The sequence below is a fragment of the Clytia hemisphaerica genome, unplaced genomic scaffold, assembly GCF_902728285.1.
Source record: "Clytia hemisphaerica strain Z4C2 unplaced genomic scaffold, Clytia hemisphaerica genome assembly, whole genome shotgun sequence".
NCBI lineage: Eukaryota > Metazoa > Cnidaria > Hydrozoa > Leptothecata > Clytiidae > Clytia > Clytia hemisphaerica.
The window spans coordinates 966,066-987,140 of NW_027103839.1; the positions used below are offsets into that span (position 1 = coordinate 966,066).

General features: G+C 34.6%; 3 protein-coding genes across 4 annotated transcripts; 2 read left to right on the forward strand and 1 right to left on the reverse strand.

The window, feature by feature from the left end:
- Positions 1 to 2,335: 2,335 nt before the first annotated feature.
- LOC136807390 (uncharacterized) lies at positions 2,336 to 4,091 on the forward strand (the record flags this gene model as incomplete). Its single annotated transcript, XM_067063970.1, is given in 3 exon segments — positions 2,336 to 2,353; positions 2,736 to 3,104; positions 3,488 to 4,091. Coding segments are annotated over 3 exon segments (863 nt in total), but the record flags the coding sequence as incomplete, so codon positions are not given.
- Positions 4,092 to 4,239: 148 nt separating this feature from the next.
- On the reverse strand, positions 4,240 to 7,163 carry LOC136807391 (uncharacterized). Its single transcript, XM_067063971.1, has 4 exons — positions 7,031 to 7,163; positions 6,344 to 6,366; positions 5,832 to 5,966; positions 4,240 to 5,099 (listed from the first exon to the last, which is right to left on the reverse strand). Exons 1-4 carry the CDS (start codon positions 7,083 to 7,085, stop codon positions 4,971 to 4,973), a joined length of 342 nt encoding a protein of 113 aa, XP_066920072.1. The 5' UTR covers positions 7,086 to 7,163; the 3' UTR covers positions 4,240 to 4,970.
- A 2,038-nt stretch (positions 7,164 to 9,201) lies between these two features.
- LOC136807392 (uncharacterized) lies at positions 9,202 to 11,392 on the forward strand. 2 transcript variants are annotated; one of them, XM_067063972.1, is made up of 3 exons: positions 9,202 to 9,351; positions 10,363 to 10,731; positions 10,840 to 11,392. In XM_067063972.1, exons 1-3 carry the CDS (start codon positions 9,210 to 9,212, stop codon positions 11,295 to 11,297), a joined length of 969 nt encoding a protein of 322 aa, XP_066920073.1. In that variant the 5' UTR covers positions 9,202 to 9,209; the 3' UTR covers positions 11,298 to 11,392. The 2 variants fall into 2 exon arrangements, with proteins under 2 accessions (XP_066920073.1, XP_066920074.1); XM_067063973.1 differs by having other exon boundaries at positions 9,202 to 9,311.
- Positions 11,393 to 21,075: the final 9,683 nt, after the last annotated feature.

Here is a 21,075-nt window from a genome sequence, read left to right on the forward strand (position 1 = left end):
AAAAAAAAAATTATTTCACTTTCGATATCAATCACGGCTGCCATTTTTTGTTTGTACTTCTAGTCTTGTGCGCATAACGAATCAAGCGCTCTGATTGGTCCAGAATAAAAACAATGGATCGGCCGCAGACATTTCAATAGAAACAAAAGATTCTACAGCCTAGCTTCAAATAGATGAATAGCGCATTTCTTATCCTCTTTTCCCAAATCTCTGGACGGACGGAAATATCTTTGATGGTTGGAAATATCCTCGCGTAATGGTCGGAAATATGATAAGATGGTCGGAAATCTTTTCTATGTTTCTTAATTGTGATTTGATTGGTACAGCTTTCACCAAAGATCATAAACTATTGCTATGGTTACTTTTGCTTTCGCTGAATGCGCGCTCAATAGAATTATGATTTGTCACCTACCACAGTGTAAATTCTAGACCATGTTATCGCCCGTTACAGGGATAGGAAAGGCGGGAAAATGAATACGCGCGAAGCCGATATATGGCGGTATACAAAAAAAATCGACGGGAGAGTTTCGAATAAACGACTGACAAACTATACTGGCTATAAACTCTTTTCGACAAAAAACCTGTTTGCGAAATTTTTTCGTCTTTGGGTTTTTTTCGTAGATTAGTGACTTGTCTTAGCATAGTCTGTAAACTCTTAAACTATGATACTCAAATAGATTATATGAAATATGACCCCACAATCTCAACTGAAGGAAGACAGCTACGTATTCATGAAGTGTTTTTTCTTGCAACGATCAAATGTGTCGGAAAATGATCCATCGAAGGTTTAAGACAATATTGTTGATTGCTGAAAGATATGTGGATGCTATAATAATATTCGTCATTTGAAATTAAAATTCTCTTATAGTAATTTTCTATCCCCGCTTATATTTTTCAGTTCCTGTTACATAGATTGTTGCAAATGAAATACTATTTTTGGATGAAAATGTTAAAAAGGTTGTGAAAGGTTTCACTGAATTCTTTGGAGGATCTGTCCTAAATGTTATTGCCACCGCAGGAAGCCTAAAGCTTCCGAGGATGGCATTCATAGCTTCACGCATAAGGAAGTTGGGCAAACATCTCATAATTTTGCGCGCGTTTTTCAGTATTTTAGTTCCGGTTAAATGGTGTACCGGTAACACTCTTAGCTTGACTGTATTTCTATTGTTTTATCATCATTAAAAACACTTTTCCGGATTTGTTTGATCTGATTACCCATTTTCAAAGAAGCTCTATATGTCTTTTTTTATTACCTCAGGGAGTCGAATTAAGGGAAATTCCTTTTTCGTTGGGAAATTCCCTATTTAAACCACAAGTAGTTATTAACCGCTCTGAGAAACGCAAATTAGAAATTTGTATTCTTTATAGACTTGTCGTTTGATTATTACAGCAAAATGGCAGTTTAGTACAGTAGCGTTTAGTATGATATAAATAAACCATTATATACCATTATTTTGGTAATAAAAGAAATGACAAAAAAAAACCAGATAAATAACTTTATATTATCTCTATAAGAAGATATCTATGAGATAGACACAAATTGCTAATATTTGTAGACTAAATTTTGCTTCAGATGAGATGCCATTCTAACAGAAGTAACGGCTATCAGTAACATTTCTTTCCAAATTCAACAATACTTATTTTATCGTTCTTCTGCGGTGGCACTTTAATGAAAATTATGGCTAGTTAATTTTAAACAATTTTCAAAAATCTTAAATCTGTAAGCAGATAACTGACAGCTTTTGGCTTTCAAGGTTTGGCTTTTTTTTCGCTTGTGTAGTGAATGAATGCTGAAAATAATTTGCGATAAATCCCTTGCACTAAATAAATTCCCAGTCTTATAGCAATTCGACCACGGAGATAACAGTTCAGAGATGACTGTGCATTTACACGCTTTTTTATAAGAATACACTTTATAAGAATGTCCATGATGAAAAAGGCCAAAAAAAATAAGAATAGTGCTAAGAATATCACCATCATAGGATTTTGCTACTCAATGCCGTTTTTAGAGCATTTTCAATTATAAATTGCCAATTACCCCAAGTAAGGCTCGCTCTTTTCACAAAAATGCCATTTTATGCTTGAGACGTATGTACTAAATGTTAGATCTAGTCTGAATTAGGATCCTAACCTGAGAATGCTGTAAGAATATTTTAGGATGATTTTTCCAAAAAAGTAAAGAATATCCATGATGAAATGGATTTACACCATTCTTATAAAAAAAAACGTGTAAGTTGGCATTTGCCTCTAAATTTTCTTTTTAGGTAGGTTCAAACAATGCAGGGGAAAAAGATTTCAAATGGATCGTTCATATCTTTTTTGCTCATAAATTTTTTGCAAAGAAATCATTACGGTAAGCTTAACATTCGGGGATCAGCCTTATTCTAGGTTTCTGCTCTTCCTCTAACGAAAAGAGCTTCTTATATCCATAGAGGTGTGCGATTTAGAATAGCCTTGTTCTTGTACACAAAATGTCTTAATTATAGACCCATTGGCGGTTTTATACCCTGTCAAACTTATCAGATGGAGAGATTTATAATTGTAGTTTCATTGTTTTTCAACGAGTGTTGCACTCCTTCGCATGTTTCCGACGTACTTGTTCTATTGTCTTAAATCCGCCAGTGAGACCTGTGCTTAAAACCCATTTTAAGGTCCCGCCCGCTGTAGAGCTCATATTGTTTCAACTTTTTCGAAATTTCTACATATACTTTCTATATAAATTCTTTCTTCCAAAGCATTATGTGGACGCATTCTTTCAACAACCGATCAGGCAGATGTCTCAAAAGATTCCAATGTGACTATTGAATGGACATTACTCCCTCTACACCAAGAAAAAGCTGATTGGTTGACAATCTACCATCAGGCAGACGAGAACCAAATCATTCAACCTGTTTGGGATGATATCAAAGGAGTTACCAAATTTGGAAAACAGAAATTCAACGATAAAATTTCTATCAATGTTGGTCAAAACAACCAGGTTGTGCTGCATATTGTGGAGATTAAAGAATCAATGGCGATTTATTTAACTGTAGTTTTCATCGATAAGAAAACTGGTGAAATTCAAGGTGGTCCATTGTACTCAAAAACAAAGATTTTAGTCTTTGGTAAGTTATATGAATAAGTTCCCTCTGTCTTCCTTTCGAACTCTTATCTGCTTTAAATACAAGAAACATTTTAAAAGGGTGAAAAAGGCTATTATTGTCACTAAGTTAGAAATATCTCTTTACTTTCGATAAGTTAACTCTCTCTAATTCGAATAAATTATTCGAATCTTACTTAAATTCGAATGAAAGTTTTGGTTCCTTGAAGATCAAATTAGAGAACGGTATCTCACTTTTCAAAAATACCTAAATAAGGGGCCTAGGGCGGGTTTCTTCATTGTCAGAGCACTGAAATTTGCCCATGATATTGCTAAGAAAAAAATGACGTAATCGAGATTGTTCCCTGAAGTTCTTGAACTTTTTTTGTCATATTTTGTTGATTTTAGAAGCTGACAAAATCAAAAAAGATACTTTGGCTCAAAAGTTCACCGAGTTTTATCCCCAGTACGAAGTCTCATTCGATATAAAACCAGTTAGTAGAGTATCCCAATGGGCGAATATTCTACACGTGACTCAAGGAGAAGATAATGTCAACTACGGGGACAGAAATCCGGCAGTTTGGTTTTGGGGTAGCTCTTACAGACTTCATATATGTTCGGCTATTAATGGAGATAAAACCCATTGCTATAACACTATCGCTGAACTACCAACTAACAGATATACTCGTGTCAATATAAAACAGGACGAAGATGCGAACGGAGTTTTTTTCTTTACAGTAAGATTAGATGGTATAGAAGTGTATCGTGTACAAAACAACCAGACACAAATTTTCCAGAATGTTAAATTTTATCAATCAAATCCATGGTATCCACCTGCGAATGCTTTGATTGGAAACGTTAAAGTGACAACCATGAAATGCTAAAGATACGATTTATACTCGCTTTTTTGTATAAAAACCAGTAAATTTTGGCTCACGCGGGTCTGTTCTTAATTTTATGAAATGTTGGGGCTTACATGTTCTTACGATGTTCTTATGATGGGTTTCATTAATACGCTTATTTTCTTTTCTTGAAAACTGAAAATGGGTTTAAAATCTTTTAAAAACAGTAAGTACAGTACTGTCTTAGTATTTTCTAAAATCTAAGTCTCAGATTGTTCTTAATTTGTTCTTAGGTTTTGGCCAATGATCAGCCTCGTGTTCTTTTAAAATTGTTCTTGTAAAAAAAGCGTATCCCAGACGGCACAGAACGTCAAAACAACGTCCATGTGACATTCATAACGTCAAAAAAACGTTATTTGAACGTTAAAACAAAGTTGTGTGCCAGCTGGGATAGGACTCTGAATAAAAACGTTTTCCCAGGCAAAATGTTGGTAAAGATTTTTAAATAAGCAATATAAATAGAAATATGTTTGAAATAAATCATACTCATACTTATCAAACCCTTAAAACGTGAAGAGACTAGGTTAGAGTTTAGATACCAGGACCAGGAAGGGTTGACGTCAAAAGCTTATCTGTAAGAACATCAATACAACGGCTTCAACTCTGGTTTGGACAATCCACTTTTTGCCGTGTCTATTTAAATTGCTGGTCAAAAGTTGATTAATTGTCCAACCTCGTTCCCTGCGCATTATCAGCTTTTTGATGCTTACTGATAGCGCTAGATAATATATTCTCTGGCGTCAATCAGTAACGTAAATAAAGCCTGAAATACACGGACACGAGGTTGCGCATTGCCTTCTTTTGACGTCAATACAATGACTTTTTGAAGCAAATATTATAGCTACCAACTTTCTGCCCACCTTTTGCCGACTGTAATAATGGTAATTGGTAGGGCAGACTTTTGACGGCATTCCTTCACTTGTGGTAAACTCTAACTCATTCCCCTTACGTTTTAACATGTATACAATTCATTTGAAAAATTCGAAATTTTATTTCCCGTGCCGAGCTTTGCAATCTTGTAGCCCGTCAAAAATACGTCTTCCACATATCGATCGTTGAATCAAGTGCCAGAACGAAGGAGGATATTGTCTGTCGCATTGGTCCGCTTCATTGACCCACTGAAATTAAACAAATTTCCCAATATTTTAAGGGAGATCAAACATATAGACACCCCTGTCTCAGCAGCCTTGTAGATTCTAAGAGCCCCACCGGGGTAATTAAGAAAAAGACTTTTGTCTAGGATGATTGGTCAGCCGCACTGATGCAGGGTGTTTAAGATGTATCGGGTGTATATAGACTTTGCGTATGCCCGTACATTTGGTCTTGAAAAGTAAAAAATTGAATTACAAAATATTGAAGAAGCACGAGCCCATTTATTGTCATGTTTTAGGTCTTAAAGATTTGACAATCAACTGTTCAAAATATTCATCAGCTGGGAGATCCCCTTTTTTCAGTCAGTTTAAACGGTTGAAACTCGATGGGATTGATATTTTCATGTTGTTATGGATGGGGATTTGAATTCCATGGGGATGGAAAAATAGCACAATAATTTGCAGTGATGGTTTGTTTATTTCATTTTTTTGATCCAGGACTCCTGGCTGAAAATAATAAGGACAAAAATGATTTCAACCGGCGATATTTTGGCTAATTTTTCCAGTGGAAAGGGGTCCTACCGTGTCTGTGAGAAGGGGTGTCAAAATAAGGCCCGGCGGAACAACCGTAAAGGTTGGGAGGCTGAAGGCTCAAATGAGATAAAATTTGCTAGGAATTTGAGAAGAAAACTTCATTTGCTCAAAAGTGGGGAGGCTGAAGTCTCTCTGCTTTCGCCGGTCCTGAAAGATGTTACATACCCTTTGGACGCAATGTTGTTGTGCAGAGCTTGCACGTCCATAGTCCAAATATTCACAACGAACGAATGTCTCACAAGCTCGGAAAGTTTTATAGGAATGCAAATCATCATAACATTTTTCGGCTAAGCTTGCACACTGAAAAATAAAAGAAGATGATAATTACAATGTGTTTGGAAAATTGCCCAACTTTGGCGGGTTTTATTAGCATTTTACATCTGGGGGTGAGACGGTTCTTAATTTGTTCTCGGGCTTCTGCCAAAATTGTTCTTGTTCAAAAATTGTATGTTCTCAATAATGTTCTATTAGCCGCTGCAAAAGAGATTTGCGTTGAAGTATCATATAATCTTATAACAGATCATCCATTCTGCGTATATCACGCTCTGCTCTGAATATGGCGAATGTAGGCTCTCTTACGGATCCATAGCCTTTAAAGTGGAAAACGTGTCATACGCGAAGCATTAGAATCTGCTCGGAGATTAGCTATCAGATCAGATGATCAAAATTCAACTTACAGCGCCATGTCTTGGATCACTTGCTAAAAAAACAAAAAAAATGTTCCCTAGTTAGGTTATACGTTTTATTAATATATATCGCTTGACATAGAATCATAGAATCATTGCCTCAGTTTATGTTTCTACCCTTTTTTATGACGGAGTAGCGATTTGGAGCAACCCGAAGTTTTGTGCAGTACAATCAATCTATCAGGATTTGGAACAAGTTTTTTTATAAAACGCACGAAGCTGAGAATTTGCCTTGCTAATCTGAACTTGGTTTTTGGATGGTCTTGGAATGATCTATTTGAATTTGACCCATGTTTATATTTTTCTTACGTATACACGATTTTTTTATAAGAATGGTGTGAATCCACTTCATCATGATTATTCTTAACTTTTTGGGAAAATCAGCCTAAAATATTCTTATTACAGCATTCTTAGGTTAGGATCCTAATTCAAACTAGATATAACATTTAGTACATACGTGTCAAGCATAAAATGGCATTTTTGTGAAAGGAGTGAGCCTTACTTGGGGGTAATTGACAATTTATAATTGAAAATGCTCTAAAATGGTATTCTCAGCTTGAGTAGCCAAATTCCAAGATGGTGATATTCTTAGCATTATTCTCAATTTTTCGGCCATTTTCATCATGAAAATTCTTATAAAGTGTATTTTTATAAAAAAGTGTACAAAATCTTACTTACCGTCTGTGAAAGTGATAGCCACCAGACATAAGCATATAAATCCAAGTGATCTCATCTTGATTCCTGTCCACAGCAGTTATTTTATGCGTCTCTTGCCTTTATAGTAAGAACATTTTATGGTAAATTTGAAACGAGTCACAAAGCTTGCATAGATTTCTTTCCGACGAGAAAAGTTTTTTAAATCATTTGTCAAAATTGTATTTTACAAGCAATAAACAGAGGTATATAATTCTATAGGTCATTTGTCAAAATTAAGGGTTATTCGTCAAACCAAAAATGTTTTTCTATACTTCCAAATACCACCCTGTTTCATATTTTCCAGTCGAAGGCAAATCGGTAAATGAATTTCTTGTTACGTTTTTTTAAAATAATCTATATACGTATTTTATTGAGTTGAAGAAAATATATATTTGCCAGACTCCCCTCTCCCCTCTCTCTTCGAGAAATTCAAACAAAATTGCATTGCATTGCCCCGCCCAGAGATATCATCCAATAGCATATTTCACTTAAAAATTTTCTGTGCTCAATCAAGACATTTTAGTGCGAGTGAGATGACTTTGATTTAACCAATATAATATCTTAATGATGTTAAGAAAAACCAGAAGCTACATATTTTTAGACTGAAATGATAACAGTTCCAGTTTTCAATAAAAATACGAAGCCTCTGGTTATTTCTGGCTTCTTGTTTTCACCAAAACAAAGTATCAGCCCGTGGAAACACTTTTAATATCATATCATATTACCAAGGTGAGGTTTTACCTCCAAAAAGAAACTATTTCTCGACCTCATCTGAAGCCTTCAAATTCTCATACACATGTTGCCGAGTCTAAAATTTCAATTAAAAATTGAAGTTTTATTCGAAATCTGAACCGACACTAGTTTAATTAACAGTTGTTCACTACCCCCTGCAATTTGGATGCAGTGCCGGTTTTTCATAAATGAATTTTTAATAAATTTTTCTGATAGATTATTGGTTTTTTAATCTATCTCTCCAAATGAAATTTCGGCCATCTTGAAATTAAATTTTTAGCCACCCTTCGGGCCATGGTAGGTCCTTACGGTGTTACTAAACCTCAGCCTCCCCTCTGTAATGTCAAGAGTACTTTCTAAGGCACTGGAAGGTACCTAGGAAAGTACCCATAGAATCTTATTTGAGCAATAGAAATGCTCTTGTTTTTTATGATTTTAACGGCTCAATCAGTAATAAACTTTGATTGAATGAGTATTTTGAAAAATATTTCCAGTCACGACTTTTAGTAAGATATACAAGTGATACAAAAAATTTATAAGAATTAAGTGTTTTAGATTTTAAGTATTCCTGCTTCATATTTACTCCCAGACCATTTAATCGTTTACCCAGAAAACACCCCTGTCTCACAGCCCCGGTGGAACCTTTTTCTTCAGTGGGGATAAAAATTCCTATTGAAATCCCATTGGAGGTAGAAATTCTTTTGTATCAAGGTTAAAAAATCCAGTTGGGATGGTTTGGAGTGCAATTGTTAAACATGGGATGGAGATGAAGAATGGGGAAGAAATCAAAGTCATTCCCAGTGGGGCTAAAAATTCAAGGGTACTTTTCCACCAGGGACGAGATGGGGCTGGGGTCCCAGCGGGTCTATGACACGCGGTGTCAGAAAGATGTCAAAGTTGTCCTTTGTATTGTTTATTACAATATGATGATGACTGATTGAAATAAAATCATCGAAAAAAGAAGTTTCTTCAAAATCCACTCAAGGAACATTGACAGACCGAGTGAGGGGAATTCCATTTGACTCTCTCTAATTCGATATTTAAGTGGAATAAGATTTTCAAAAGATGAACAACACTTAATGGCACTGGAAGCTTTGTTTATCAAAAATTTAAAACCTGAAAAATTTGAACAAAAACAGCACTTGTTCAATAAGATTTTCATCGAATAAAGTCGAGCGTATCGAATAGAAGAACGTCGAATCAGAGAGCATCAACTGTAGGTTTCAATGTGATTGGTATGACATTTGGATGACAATCGACTCACCAAATTACTAAGGATGACCTTACCTTACCGTACCAAGAATGAATCCTTTGCCTAACACACAAAATAATTTACGGAAGCTTGATACATATGTTTACTTTGTAACGAGAAACCTCCAACAAAAAATGTATAACGTAGTATCAAAAAAAAGTGTTTTTAAAGCTGGATATGAAATTTAATGTTTCAACAAACATAGTGATAATTGAAGAATACAAATTATGCATTGGACAAAGATATATACAGTCTTGTCAGCGCTTGCAATTAATTTTGGTAAGAATTGAAAAAAGTATATCCGAAGCTTTCAAAAACGGTAGTTACAGAACTTGTTTTGTTTACAATTTTAGAAATTTTGGCTGTCACTGTATCCCACTATGATTCTGCTAAATGGTAGTAGATTCGATATAACAGACTTGCACCGTGGTGGACTGTCTTTGAGTCTCAAGCACTTTATTAATATACAGTTTGACCATAGTATAAGAAAGCCGCGGCTGGAATGATGACGCTATTGTTTTTGTCGTTAATGGATGTTCTATCTGTGTCTCCGTGATTTATAAGAACTAAGTCGAAGCTAACAAAATCCTTAACCTTAAAAGTGTTCATAATATTCAATTGAAGAACAATTACTTTTAAAGTCTCAAATTTTTTCTCACTGTCCTCTCTTATCACCTTATTTGGAGTATATTTTTATAAATTCCAAAAAAATCTTTATAAATTTAGGACCAAATAACACACATTTTATTAAAAGAACTAATTTTCAAATGTTAAACTTTGAATGCTTGCTGTCACCTCAATACTGTTGTTTTTTAAATGAAATTTTCACAGAATGCAGCTTGAATATTTATTTACTAATACCAGTAACATTTTTTCAAAATAATCTGGAAGGCATTTCGAGGCACTCAATTTTCTTCAAGTTCTTAAAGCACTGACATTCTGACGTTCTAGTACTTTTAAATCAATAGCCTTTTCTTTTACTTTGATCTTATGAATGCGTGAATTATCAGGAGATTTGCGTTTATGAGCAAAATTACGTCTAACGAGGGAGCTTGTTAAAAGTCAAATTAAATTGACAATGGAAGTTGTCACTGCACCATCAAAAAATTCGTTCTTACGACATAGATAAAACAACAGAAATTAAGCTGTACTCATTCCAGCCGCGGCTTTCTTATACTATGGTTTGACGCTCTTCAATTCGACGTTCTGTTATTAAATAGACTCGATTATTCAATAATATTAAAAGTAACCGTCAATGAGAAACTCTCATAAATGACGCTAAAACAACATTCTCAAACAGTCACGATAACCTCATATAAAACTTTTTTAGTTTGGCCTGGCAGAATCGATCCTACACAAAAGTCTGTACAAGTTTCAAGAAATTCAAATGTAACGTTAACGTGGAATGTTTTGCCATTGTCAAACGAAAAAGCTGATTGGTCGACAATCTACCATCAGGCAGACGAGAACCAAATCATTCAACCTATTTGGGATGATATCAAAGGAGTTACCAAATTTGGAAAACAGAAATTCAACGATAAAATGTCTATCAATGCTGGTCAAAAGAATCAAGTTGTGCTGCATGTTGAGGAGCTTAAAGAATCAATGACGATTTATTTAACTGTAGTTTTCATCGACAAGAAAACTGGTGAAATTCAAGGTGGTCCATTATACTCCAAAATTCCAATTATTGTGAAAGGTATTGATTATTTGATTGTAAACCCCCCAATTTCTCCTATACCGGGATATCTCCACTGTCCAAGGGAATCACAATTATTACTTCAAAATTTACGTTTTTAATTTTCAGTTGGATACGCCAAAGTAACCGTTCAACCAATATGCTACAAACCTTTGGGAAGATCACCTGCTTTATTCAAACTGCCAATGACCGGAAAGATTAGTTCCATCAGACTTGAGCATGTTTCTGGCTATATAAGTTGTAGCAGCAGAAAAGAGAAAAGTTACTGGGCTTGCGGATGCTGTTACCAGTCAACTTCAGTCCTAACTCTTATAACTGACGCAAAGGACAACCCGCAATTCCCGGTTAAAAATTACGAAACCAAAGTCGGTCATAAGGAATTTACTGTACCTGGGTTTAATCAAATGTCTAAATTTCTTGTTCTACCTTCTCCTAAGGAGGATCTATTGTATTATGGTAGAAAAGATGAAGTGCTGAAAGTTTGGTTCGGTGAAGATTTTGTTCCATGGGCAACAACCGATAACAGTGGAAAACATTGTGTCCATGTATGGGTGAACTATCAATGAAAAAGCGAGTAAATAGAAACCTAAGACTCTGTAACTTTCATAATTCATGGACTCAATTGTGACTAATGAGTTTTCTATCGTTGTTTTATAGACCAGCTGCTGAGTGTGGGGTAGCACCACCTAGGGGGGGGGGCGGGTTTGTTAAGTTGAACCAATTTGAAAACTTCAAAATATTCAAAAACTCCTTGAAAAAATCTCAGTTTGTGACGTCATCTTTGCTAATTTTTAGGGTTTCAGGGGGTAAAAATTTTTGCCCATTTTTCACCTAACAAAACAAAAATTCAAAAGTTCATTTTTTGTAGTACTTTAAGTTTCTTGCGTACAATCATCAGCTACATACTAACCTAGAGATGAGATTGTGAATGTGAATGCACACCACGCTGAAGCTCGAAAGGGATGTGTGAAAACATAACAATCTGACGAATATCCAATCTCGAAATCGTAAGGACCGCGTTCGTCAAAAAGGACTAGGAACGACAACAAAGTTGCGTCATTGTGTTTATGAATAGGGCGCCGTATCAGTTTTTAACTTTTCGGCGCACAACAAGATTCTTGTTGTAGAATTTTCCGCGGGAGGACTATTTTCCTCAGATGTATAATTTTCAAACGCCTTCAAAGGTTTACCGTGTGCGATAAGAAAATTACGAACAGCTGTTATCAGGTTACTACATACAAAATGATCTAACTTGTTGGAAAAATTCACATTTTCACAATAGTCGTAGAGTCGTAAAATGTCGCAAAATCATAATAAAAAATTGAAACAAAAGAAACAAGAAAATGTTATTCTCAAGTACGGTGGCCCAAAGGGGTCAACAAATCTTTTTTTAGTACTAATCTTTGTTTTTAGTACTAATCTTTGTTTTTTAGTACTAATCTTTGTTTTTTAGTACTAATCTTTGTTTTTTAGTACTAATCTTTTTTTTTTAGTACTAATCTTTGTTTTTTAGTACTAATCTTTGTTTTTTAGTACTAATCTTTGTTTTTTAGTACTAATCTTTGTTTTTTAGTACGAATCTTTGTTTTTTAGTACGAATCTTTGTTTTTTAGTACGAATCTTTGTTTTTTAGTACTAATCTTTGTTTTTTAGTACAAATCTTTGATTTTACAGCTTCGGCTTACGGCTAAATTATTTCGGCACCGGTAATTATTTTTTGCCACGGAAAATTACGTGATGGTACTTCTCAACTAATAAGATTTAATTATTTCGAGGGGAAAACAAACACAATAGGTTTAACTCACTAAAAGATTTTGTTTACTGAAAAAACACAATTAATCTTTAGTACCCCCACTTGTGACATCATGCCGTGGCGAAGAAAAAAAAAATTCTCAATCAACATAAAAGGGGTTGCGGAACGACCGTTCCGTTTTCGCAAAGCGAAGAAATTTCGACACTAACAAATTATTTTTATAAGTCAAACTTTTATCGGATTGATAATGTTTTCCAACTCAACTCTTTTTTTTTTATAAGAATTTTATAAGAACAATACGAGGCTCAAAAATTAAATACGCCGGGTTTTGAGCAATTCAAAAACAATTTCAGGCTCAAAGTGCAAAAAAGGACAGCCAAACCTTTAAAAAAATTTACTCGTTCTTATAAAAAATAGTGCAAGTGACAAAAAAGAACACACATGTTTCTTGTGCAATGGCTGAATGACCAACAACAAAGATATTAGGCTGGTAGTATATCAGAATAAATTTAAAGACTTTTATCCCATCTTTTTGTGAGTTTTTGAAACAATTACTTAGCTCTCTATAAAACTTTTACAAAGACAAATTTATCAACAATTCAAAAATTATATTATACATTTCCCTTCAAAATTTAAAAGAAAATAGTGCGTAGTTTGAAAGATGATCTTGAGCTTTTCAGCCATTAGAACCTAGTATACAATCTCTCAAAATGTGCTACCTCTTTATGATATCATTCACTTCAAATGTAGTATCAATTTTCCGAAAAGGAACCAGCAGCCTAGCAATAATTTCCAGTAACTTATCAAGAATAGTGAGATTTTTTGCGTGATGAAATTTTGTCTTTTTGTGAGTCTATTTTTGCGATATTGTGTGTTCGGCAAAAAGATGTTCCCAATGTTTCATTTATAAAATCAATCCAAACCAGTCCAAACTAATTTTTTCAAGAACCTTGCCTCTGTGCCTTGCAGAATAAAATTCAAAAACTTCTATAATTCATATAAGTATATTAAAGTAATGCCATTACTATTTATTAGGCGGTAATAATAACAAGCGTTATCTACAATCTCACGTCAAAGAGTTTATGAAAATATAAGTTGATTCGCCAGTAAAAAACACTTTTTTGTGAAAGATATCTTGTTTGACAGTTACATCAATATGCCAAAAACATTTTGTTCAACCACCTTCACTTCAAAATAGGCCACCATAGAATTAACTTCCTTTTATAGGATGAACCATATTCATGTGGCTTTCAGCCTTGCACTCCATCGCAGAGTCTAATCAATTTTAATGACTTTTTTGACTAATGACCAAGTTAAAAGATTTTAATTTTTTTATATTTGAGTATTAAAAAGGCATGCATTCAAATAATAAAGGTTTAAAATTTTTCTCTGGGCTAGTTAGTAAAATATCTCAAATAGGCTCTGTGATGGAGTGCAAGGCTGAAAGCCACATGAATATGGTTCATCCTATAAAAGGAAGTTCATTCTATGGTGGCCTATCTCGAAGTGAAGGTGGTCGAACAAAATGTTTTTGGCATATTGATGTAACTGTTTGAAAATATATTCGAGCTAGCATCAAAAGTAACATATAGGTACTTTTATCATTTAAGTTGTCTTTTGGGCTAAAGTCATCAATCATGCTTTTGTTATCACTTTATCGTACAAATATAAATCGGCATTATTCTAATTGATGATGATCAAGCTCCAATGTTAAACAAAAATCTCTCGAGAGTCAGCAAGCGATAATGGAATCAACAATCAATCAAACCAAATCAAAATGATTCCATTATCGAATAAATATTGAAGAAATCTTCAATGACGAAAATAGCAACTAGTAATTGGTAATTATCATCTTGATTCTGTTTTCCAGTACAGTCTTTGCTTTTGTCTCGTAAACATTGCACGGAATAACATGGAACTGGCACAATTTATATTCAGCAGGACCATATTTTATTATTCTCCATCAATCACAATCTGTTCATACAGTCATAACATAATGCTATGTATAATTTGGTTTTATGCTGCTTCTTTGTTGTGCACGTTCACCCACCAAAACTCTGAAACACTGCTGATTCAGCCAGTCGGCCGATCGGTAAAAGTCACCCATCACATCAATCAAGCTCCTTCACACCTGAACCCTGAAGACAAAAGAGATGGAAATAATTATAGTTAGAGTAAAATGAAATAAGCACACGACCCATATGAATAAAAATAAGCCTGTGGAAAGAAAACATGGCCATATGATATCCATGAAACACATGGCCGAGAAAAAACATTTTGTTTGTTGTTTTGTGAAATGAAATCCAATTCAATTTAATACAAAAAAGTCAACACAAAGAAAAAGTACTAATGTAACATTCCAAAGGTAGTTGAAACTATAAAGGTGAAAAAGAATGAAGATTTACCTTTCAATGGGCCATAATCTGATTAAATCAGTCCAAAAGTTAATGCATGCACCTCAAAAACCGAAGAGATTCGTTGGTTTTCAGGGGCTTTTCAGGGCCATCTTTGTTGTTTTGAAAATGAAACGCATAAAAAAAGACTGGGCCCAGACATCTGGAAGAAGCGGGAAAAAAGCAAAGGAGATAAAGTTTTGGTACTATTACTATTATTTGTACAAAAGTTGCAGTTTTCATAAAAAATCTTACATTATAATACTCAAAACATAGATTATATTCTATTAAAATAAGTAATTTATGAAAAAAATACTTCAAATAGTGCTAAACTAATTTAACCCCATCCAACACGAAGCAAAGTCGATATTTTGCCATCCCACCGGCTCATTTTCAGAAATTTTCGTACATATACAGATTTTTTTACGCCACGCGCAGATCTAGAGAAAGGATGCTACACTCCCTATTCGGGCGCTTCGCGCCCTCAAAACGGTCGTTCCGCAAAAATCGGACTCGGCCATGTTTTGAGCATTGCTAATGCACATCTTTAAGGGACAATTAGATAAAACTAATGGTGAAATCTCGAGAAAATGCCAAAAAACCAGTCTTTCCGGTATTTTCGGCCGTAAATGAATTTTTCGAAATTTTTCCACCCAGGACATTCTTATTCCAACCCCCCCCCCCCCCCCCCCCCCCCCCCCCCCCCCCCCCCCCCCCGCTTATTAATTTTTCCGTTAGTCATTTGACTTGTAAATTTTTAACATGAACTTATATTCATGTGTCGGCATTTTAGCGACAATTTTTGAGCGTTTATTCAGCAATTCAGACTTGTTTTCGTACCTTAGAATTTCCAATTTCTCTTGTAAACACAAGCGGCAAGCTTTTGACGTATTTGAGTAGGATTTTACCCGCCTTATAGTCTTTATAATCAACCATTTCAAATTTGGAGTGACATTCTTCTCTTTTAAATCCCAGACATTTTTCACCATAAATCCTCAAAACTCCATAAAAATATGGAAAACGTTAGACTCTATCAAAATCATGAAAAAATCTCAGTTTGTGACGTCATCATTGGCAATTTTTAGGTTCAGGGGGTAAAAATTGATATCTTTTATCCATTTTTCACCTGTTTTGACCATTTAATCCCATATTGAAGAGCTCAAAAATATTCATAAATGTTCAAAAACTCTGAGAAAAAGTGGGGAAGCTAATTTAACAGGCCGTCAAAAAATATTTAAAAAATTTGAGAGGAACAGGTCAGAATTTAATACTACAACATGCATGGGAAGTTTGTAAAAGTTTGAGTTATAGTAGGGGGCCAAGCCAGGGGTCCCGTGACAAAATGTATTACAACAATTCTCTGACTAAAACACACAAAGAAATACAGCCGCTTTAAGACCAACTAACTGTCAGCTCTACTGTAATTTGACTTGACGTCAAATCTTGTTTTGATCGTACTGCCTGACGTGGGTATGTTTTTGAACTTCAAGAGGCTGTATTTCTTTTTGTGCTTGAGTCAGAGAGTTGCTGTAATACATTTTTTTGCTCAGAATTTCATACTCTGTCAGATGGTACCAATCATTTTCGAACTTTGAAAATCAGCTATTTTCCTACCCCTAATTGTCCCTTGCCGTTTTGCCTATGGCGTCACCATTATGGTCATAAAAAGTTTTCCCGGGCCTAATCCGGTCCTCCTTCTCAAAAATATCTTATAATATACTGTTCTTTGGAAATGGACTAAAAATGGCTAGGTCGTAAAAAAGGTGTCACGGAACCCCAGGCTTGGCCCCCTACTATTATGGAGACTGGTTTATAAGGTTCTTGCCGAATACAGTTGAAAGTTGTACTCTCCGGGGGACTGGTAACAAATGGTACTACTGCGTTTTACTCATCCAAATCTCCTCTCAAGGGTAAACAAATTCAAGGGACCGAAGAAAAGCGTCACTGCTTACCCACGCACTACTTATCAGTGGTACTAATTACCCGTGGTACTAATTAACCGTGGTACTAATTACCCGTGGTACTAATTATCCATGGTACTAACTACCCGTGGTACTAATTAACCGTGGTACTAATTAACCGTGGTACTAAATATCCGTGGTACTAATTACCCGTGGTACTAATTATCCGTGGTACTAATTATCCGTGGTACTAATTACCCATGGTACCTTATCAGCCAAAACTTAGTCGGTCTTAAGTGACTAAATTTTGGCTTGGTGGCTAATAAGGGCTGACTAAAATTTGGGCCGACTAAAAATTTGAGCCCAATTGAAAGTTTATAATTAATCTTTCCTTATTTTCCAGTATTTTAAGCTTTCTTATCTATTTTCCATCTGTTTGTAAATTTAGAATTAGCCCAAATTTTTGGTAAGTCTTAATTATTAGTCAGCTCTTAGTGACTAAATTTTGACGAGGTGACAAAAATAAGGACCGGCTAATAATTAATGCCGACTAAAATTAAGGCCGACTAAGTTTTGGCCGATAAGGCACTACTTATCCATGGTATTAACTATCCATACTACTTATCGAGAGATTCAACCGTAATTTGTTCGAGTTAACAGGAGGGTCGAGTTAAGGAGGTTCGAGTTATGGAGATTCATTTGTGTGATAGACTACTCAGGCAAATTAAGGCACGTCCAAATTTTCCGTAATTTTTTTTCACCAGTTCCACCTGTCAAACCATATCACTTCATACATCAAAAGAAGCGTATTGAAGTGAAGATCACTGGACTTGCTGTTTGAAAATTCATTTTTACACCAAAAAAAAGATATCAGGAAAAAAGCAAAAAATGCTGATGTCAGCAAAACTTGTTTCTTAAATAACTCCAGTTTGGCTGATGGTATAAATTTGAATTTTGGACCAAAGTTGCACAACATTAAAAAGATCATTTTGAAAAAAAAATAATTTGAAATTTTGCTGACGTCAGCATTTAATTGCAATATTTCGTATATTGCTGATTTCTGCTGACATCAGCAATATTTGAAAAAAAAATTTGATTTAAAATCATCATTTTAATGATTTGCAGCTTTGGTCCAAATTTCATGTTTATACCATCAGCCAAACTGGAGTTATTCAAGAAACAAGTTTTGCTGACATCAGCATTTTTTGCTTTTTTCCTAATATCTTTTTTTTGGTGTAAAAATGAATTTTCAAACAGCAAGTCTGGTGATCTGCACTTCAATACGCTTCTTTTGATGTATGAAGTGATATGATTTGACAAGTGGAACTGGTGAAAAAAAATCAAGGTATATTTGAAAGATTTGGACATGCCTTAAGTTGCCTGAGTAATTTAGAACATGAGATGATGAAAAGTAAGAAACAAAAGATTGAAAATATGGGCGGTAAAACGCTAATATGTTTTTTTTTCTACGTTCAAATTCACGTTCAAAAACTCCTGTACCAAAACAGCTTGTAGAGCAATAAACTGAAATAATGGCTAGAATATAACTAAAATGTTGTGCGAACAGAAACAGCTGCAGGAGGGCATTACTTAAATTTTGATAACACCAATTATAAATACTAGCGAGTACCTCACTAAAAACCAGTATTTTTCATCTCGTTTCTTAGTAAAGTTCCACGATTTTCGAAAAATAGAAGCTTTTCAAGTGCTTTGACGCAAATTCGATTATTTTGTTACTGCAGGAGCTTTGAAAGTTAAAAGTGACGTCAAAAAATCGAATGTTTAGAGCCCTAAAATAAATAGCAACACTTCTCTCGCCGTACCCCCTCTCTCCACCCGCACTCCATTGCAGCGGTCGGTTGCGTGATGGCGTGATTGGGTCTTTTATTTGGCGAGTGTTGATTTCATTTATTGATTTCAAAATGATTAAAGACAAAAATCTCACAAAAATTCAGCAAAATTTGACTCGTTTCGATATATTCTTTAACCTTTCGATCTTGTAATAAGGCAAGTTTAAAGCTATCAAAATAGAGCAGATACTAGTTGAAGTATCTATAGAACTATCAATGGTAGAGGATAATTTACGTTTTTTTTTTGCAGCCAGAGGTCTTTTAAAACGAATGATTCCAATTTTGAAAAGAGCGTCGCCGCATCTAAACCACGAAAATTAGCGCTTATTCAGTGGGAATGCGGTTAACATTAGTTAATATCTTTCCAGGGTGTCGACAAGGGTGGACATATAAGGGACAGAGCAAAGAAACCAAGATAAAAATAGTTGTAAATAATATAGGTAAATATTGCTAGAATATAAGGGAAAAGATGTGCGAAAAAGAGAAGCTGTCGTCAATGAAAATATACTGGTCCATCAAAACCTACATCAGAAATATATTGTAATTAGGGCAACAATGGAGTTAATTTTAAGCCAATCACAGTGATAATGGACCTGCTCAGAAATGATATAAAACCGAGACATCTTTCATACGAGTAAAGGTTATTCGATAGATCACTTTCCAAGTCTTTTTATAAACAACTGAGATATCTTGAAAAAATGAGAAATTTTGGAGTCCTGGTTCTAGTCTTGATCATGATTACAAATGAGCTTATACAAGGATATGAATTTTCCAGAGGACCAAAGTGTCAAAGCAACGCTGAACGCATATGTAGAAGGAAAAGAAGCCCAGCTAAGTATGTGAGATGTTGTAAAAAGAATATGGAACTCTGCTTATCGATGATTGCTGTTCGAGCTGCTGATGAAACGCAATGCTACAAGCGTTTGACCAAATTCACGTTTTGTTACACTAATGGTGTATGCGCTGATATTTATATGGAAGAAACTGTTTGTATTGCTGTTTAACCCTTTAAGTGCCACGATCCTTTCCAAGTTTTTTTTCAAGAAAATTGCTAGTTCAAACTTTAAAGGCTTATATCTCCGGATCTAGAAGGAGTTAGAAGCTCGTTCATATTTCGTTGGATAGCTTAGAGTCTCTTCTTTCTTTTGGGTTGCGCGGACCTGACTGAATGACGGAAAGGTGCCCAGTGGTAAAAATCAATTTTCTAGAGGACAGGATAAAGTAAAGCAGGGCCAAATTTGGAGGTTCTTGGACCACTCGTTGACAAAAAATGGTCAAAATCTCAAAAAAGTGGATTTTTATCAAATTTGCCTTTCTTCATAGCCCATTTCCGATATATCCGACATTAGCACTTAAGGGCTCTGACCATAGTGAATTTTTCATAATTGCCGTGTTTAAAATGTGTTTTCTGACTGATGTAACCAACAAAACTATTGCATGTTATACATTTTCTGTTAGACAAACTATTCCTGAATCTGAAAATTCAAAAATTGCATTGAAAAAAATTTGATGAAGAAGAAAATAAAGACTTTTGCGAGGAAGAGTATTTCAACTTTGAAGAGCTTAGTTTCGGTTAAGAAAAAACATTTTGAAAAAAATTTCACAGTAGATGGTGTATCTTTTACCGAACAATAAAAATTTTTGCGGAAAATTTTTTTAAATGCTTCTTTGTCTCGAAATCTTCAAAATAGTGGTTTTTCATCAATTTTTCATCTGGATTTTGCTTAAAAAAACAGTCATAACTTTTGACACATCTTTTTAGAAAAATTTTCCGCAAAATTTGAAATAGTTCAATTCTTTACGGACAGTTTGAAAAAAGTTCGAAACAAAAAGGTTAATTACCCATTAAAACTTAGCACTTTTTATAAAAGAAGGTGATGCAACATATTATTAACGTATTTTTAAAGTTCATAACGTCATTTTTGCAATTAAGTTCTTAATTACTCTTAAGGGGTTTGATTAAAAAGCAATTTATAGAGGCAATTCTTTGTTAAAAGTGCTAAAGAATCTAAAACATAACTTTTATGTTTAGATACTAAATCAATTTTCTGACTATGGTCAGAGCCCTTAAAGTGTCATAAGAAAGGACTTCCTTTTGCATTTTTGAGACATTCTTTACTTAAATCTTGTAAATCAAGAACCATGTGTAAAATACATACTTATTAAACTAAATAAATAATACCAGCCAGATATATCTCAATCTTTATATTCTTCCCCTTTTTCCTTGCACCTGTAAAACTAACGAATAGAATCATTGCATTATCCTCAAATATTTGTAACAGGTTCAGCGGAAGCGTAGCTACTGGGGAGAGTTCACACTTTTGTGTAAATTAGATTTTTTTTCTCTAATTCCTAGCGAATTTTATCTCATTTTGGGCCTTCAGCCTTCCCACTTTTAACACTGTTCCGCCGGGCCTGTGTAACCACCACCGTAGTAAACGTAAACA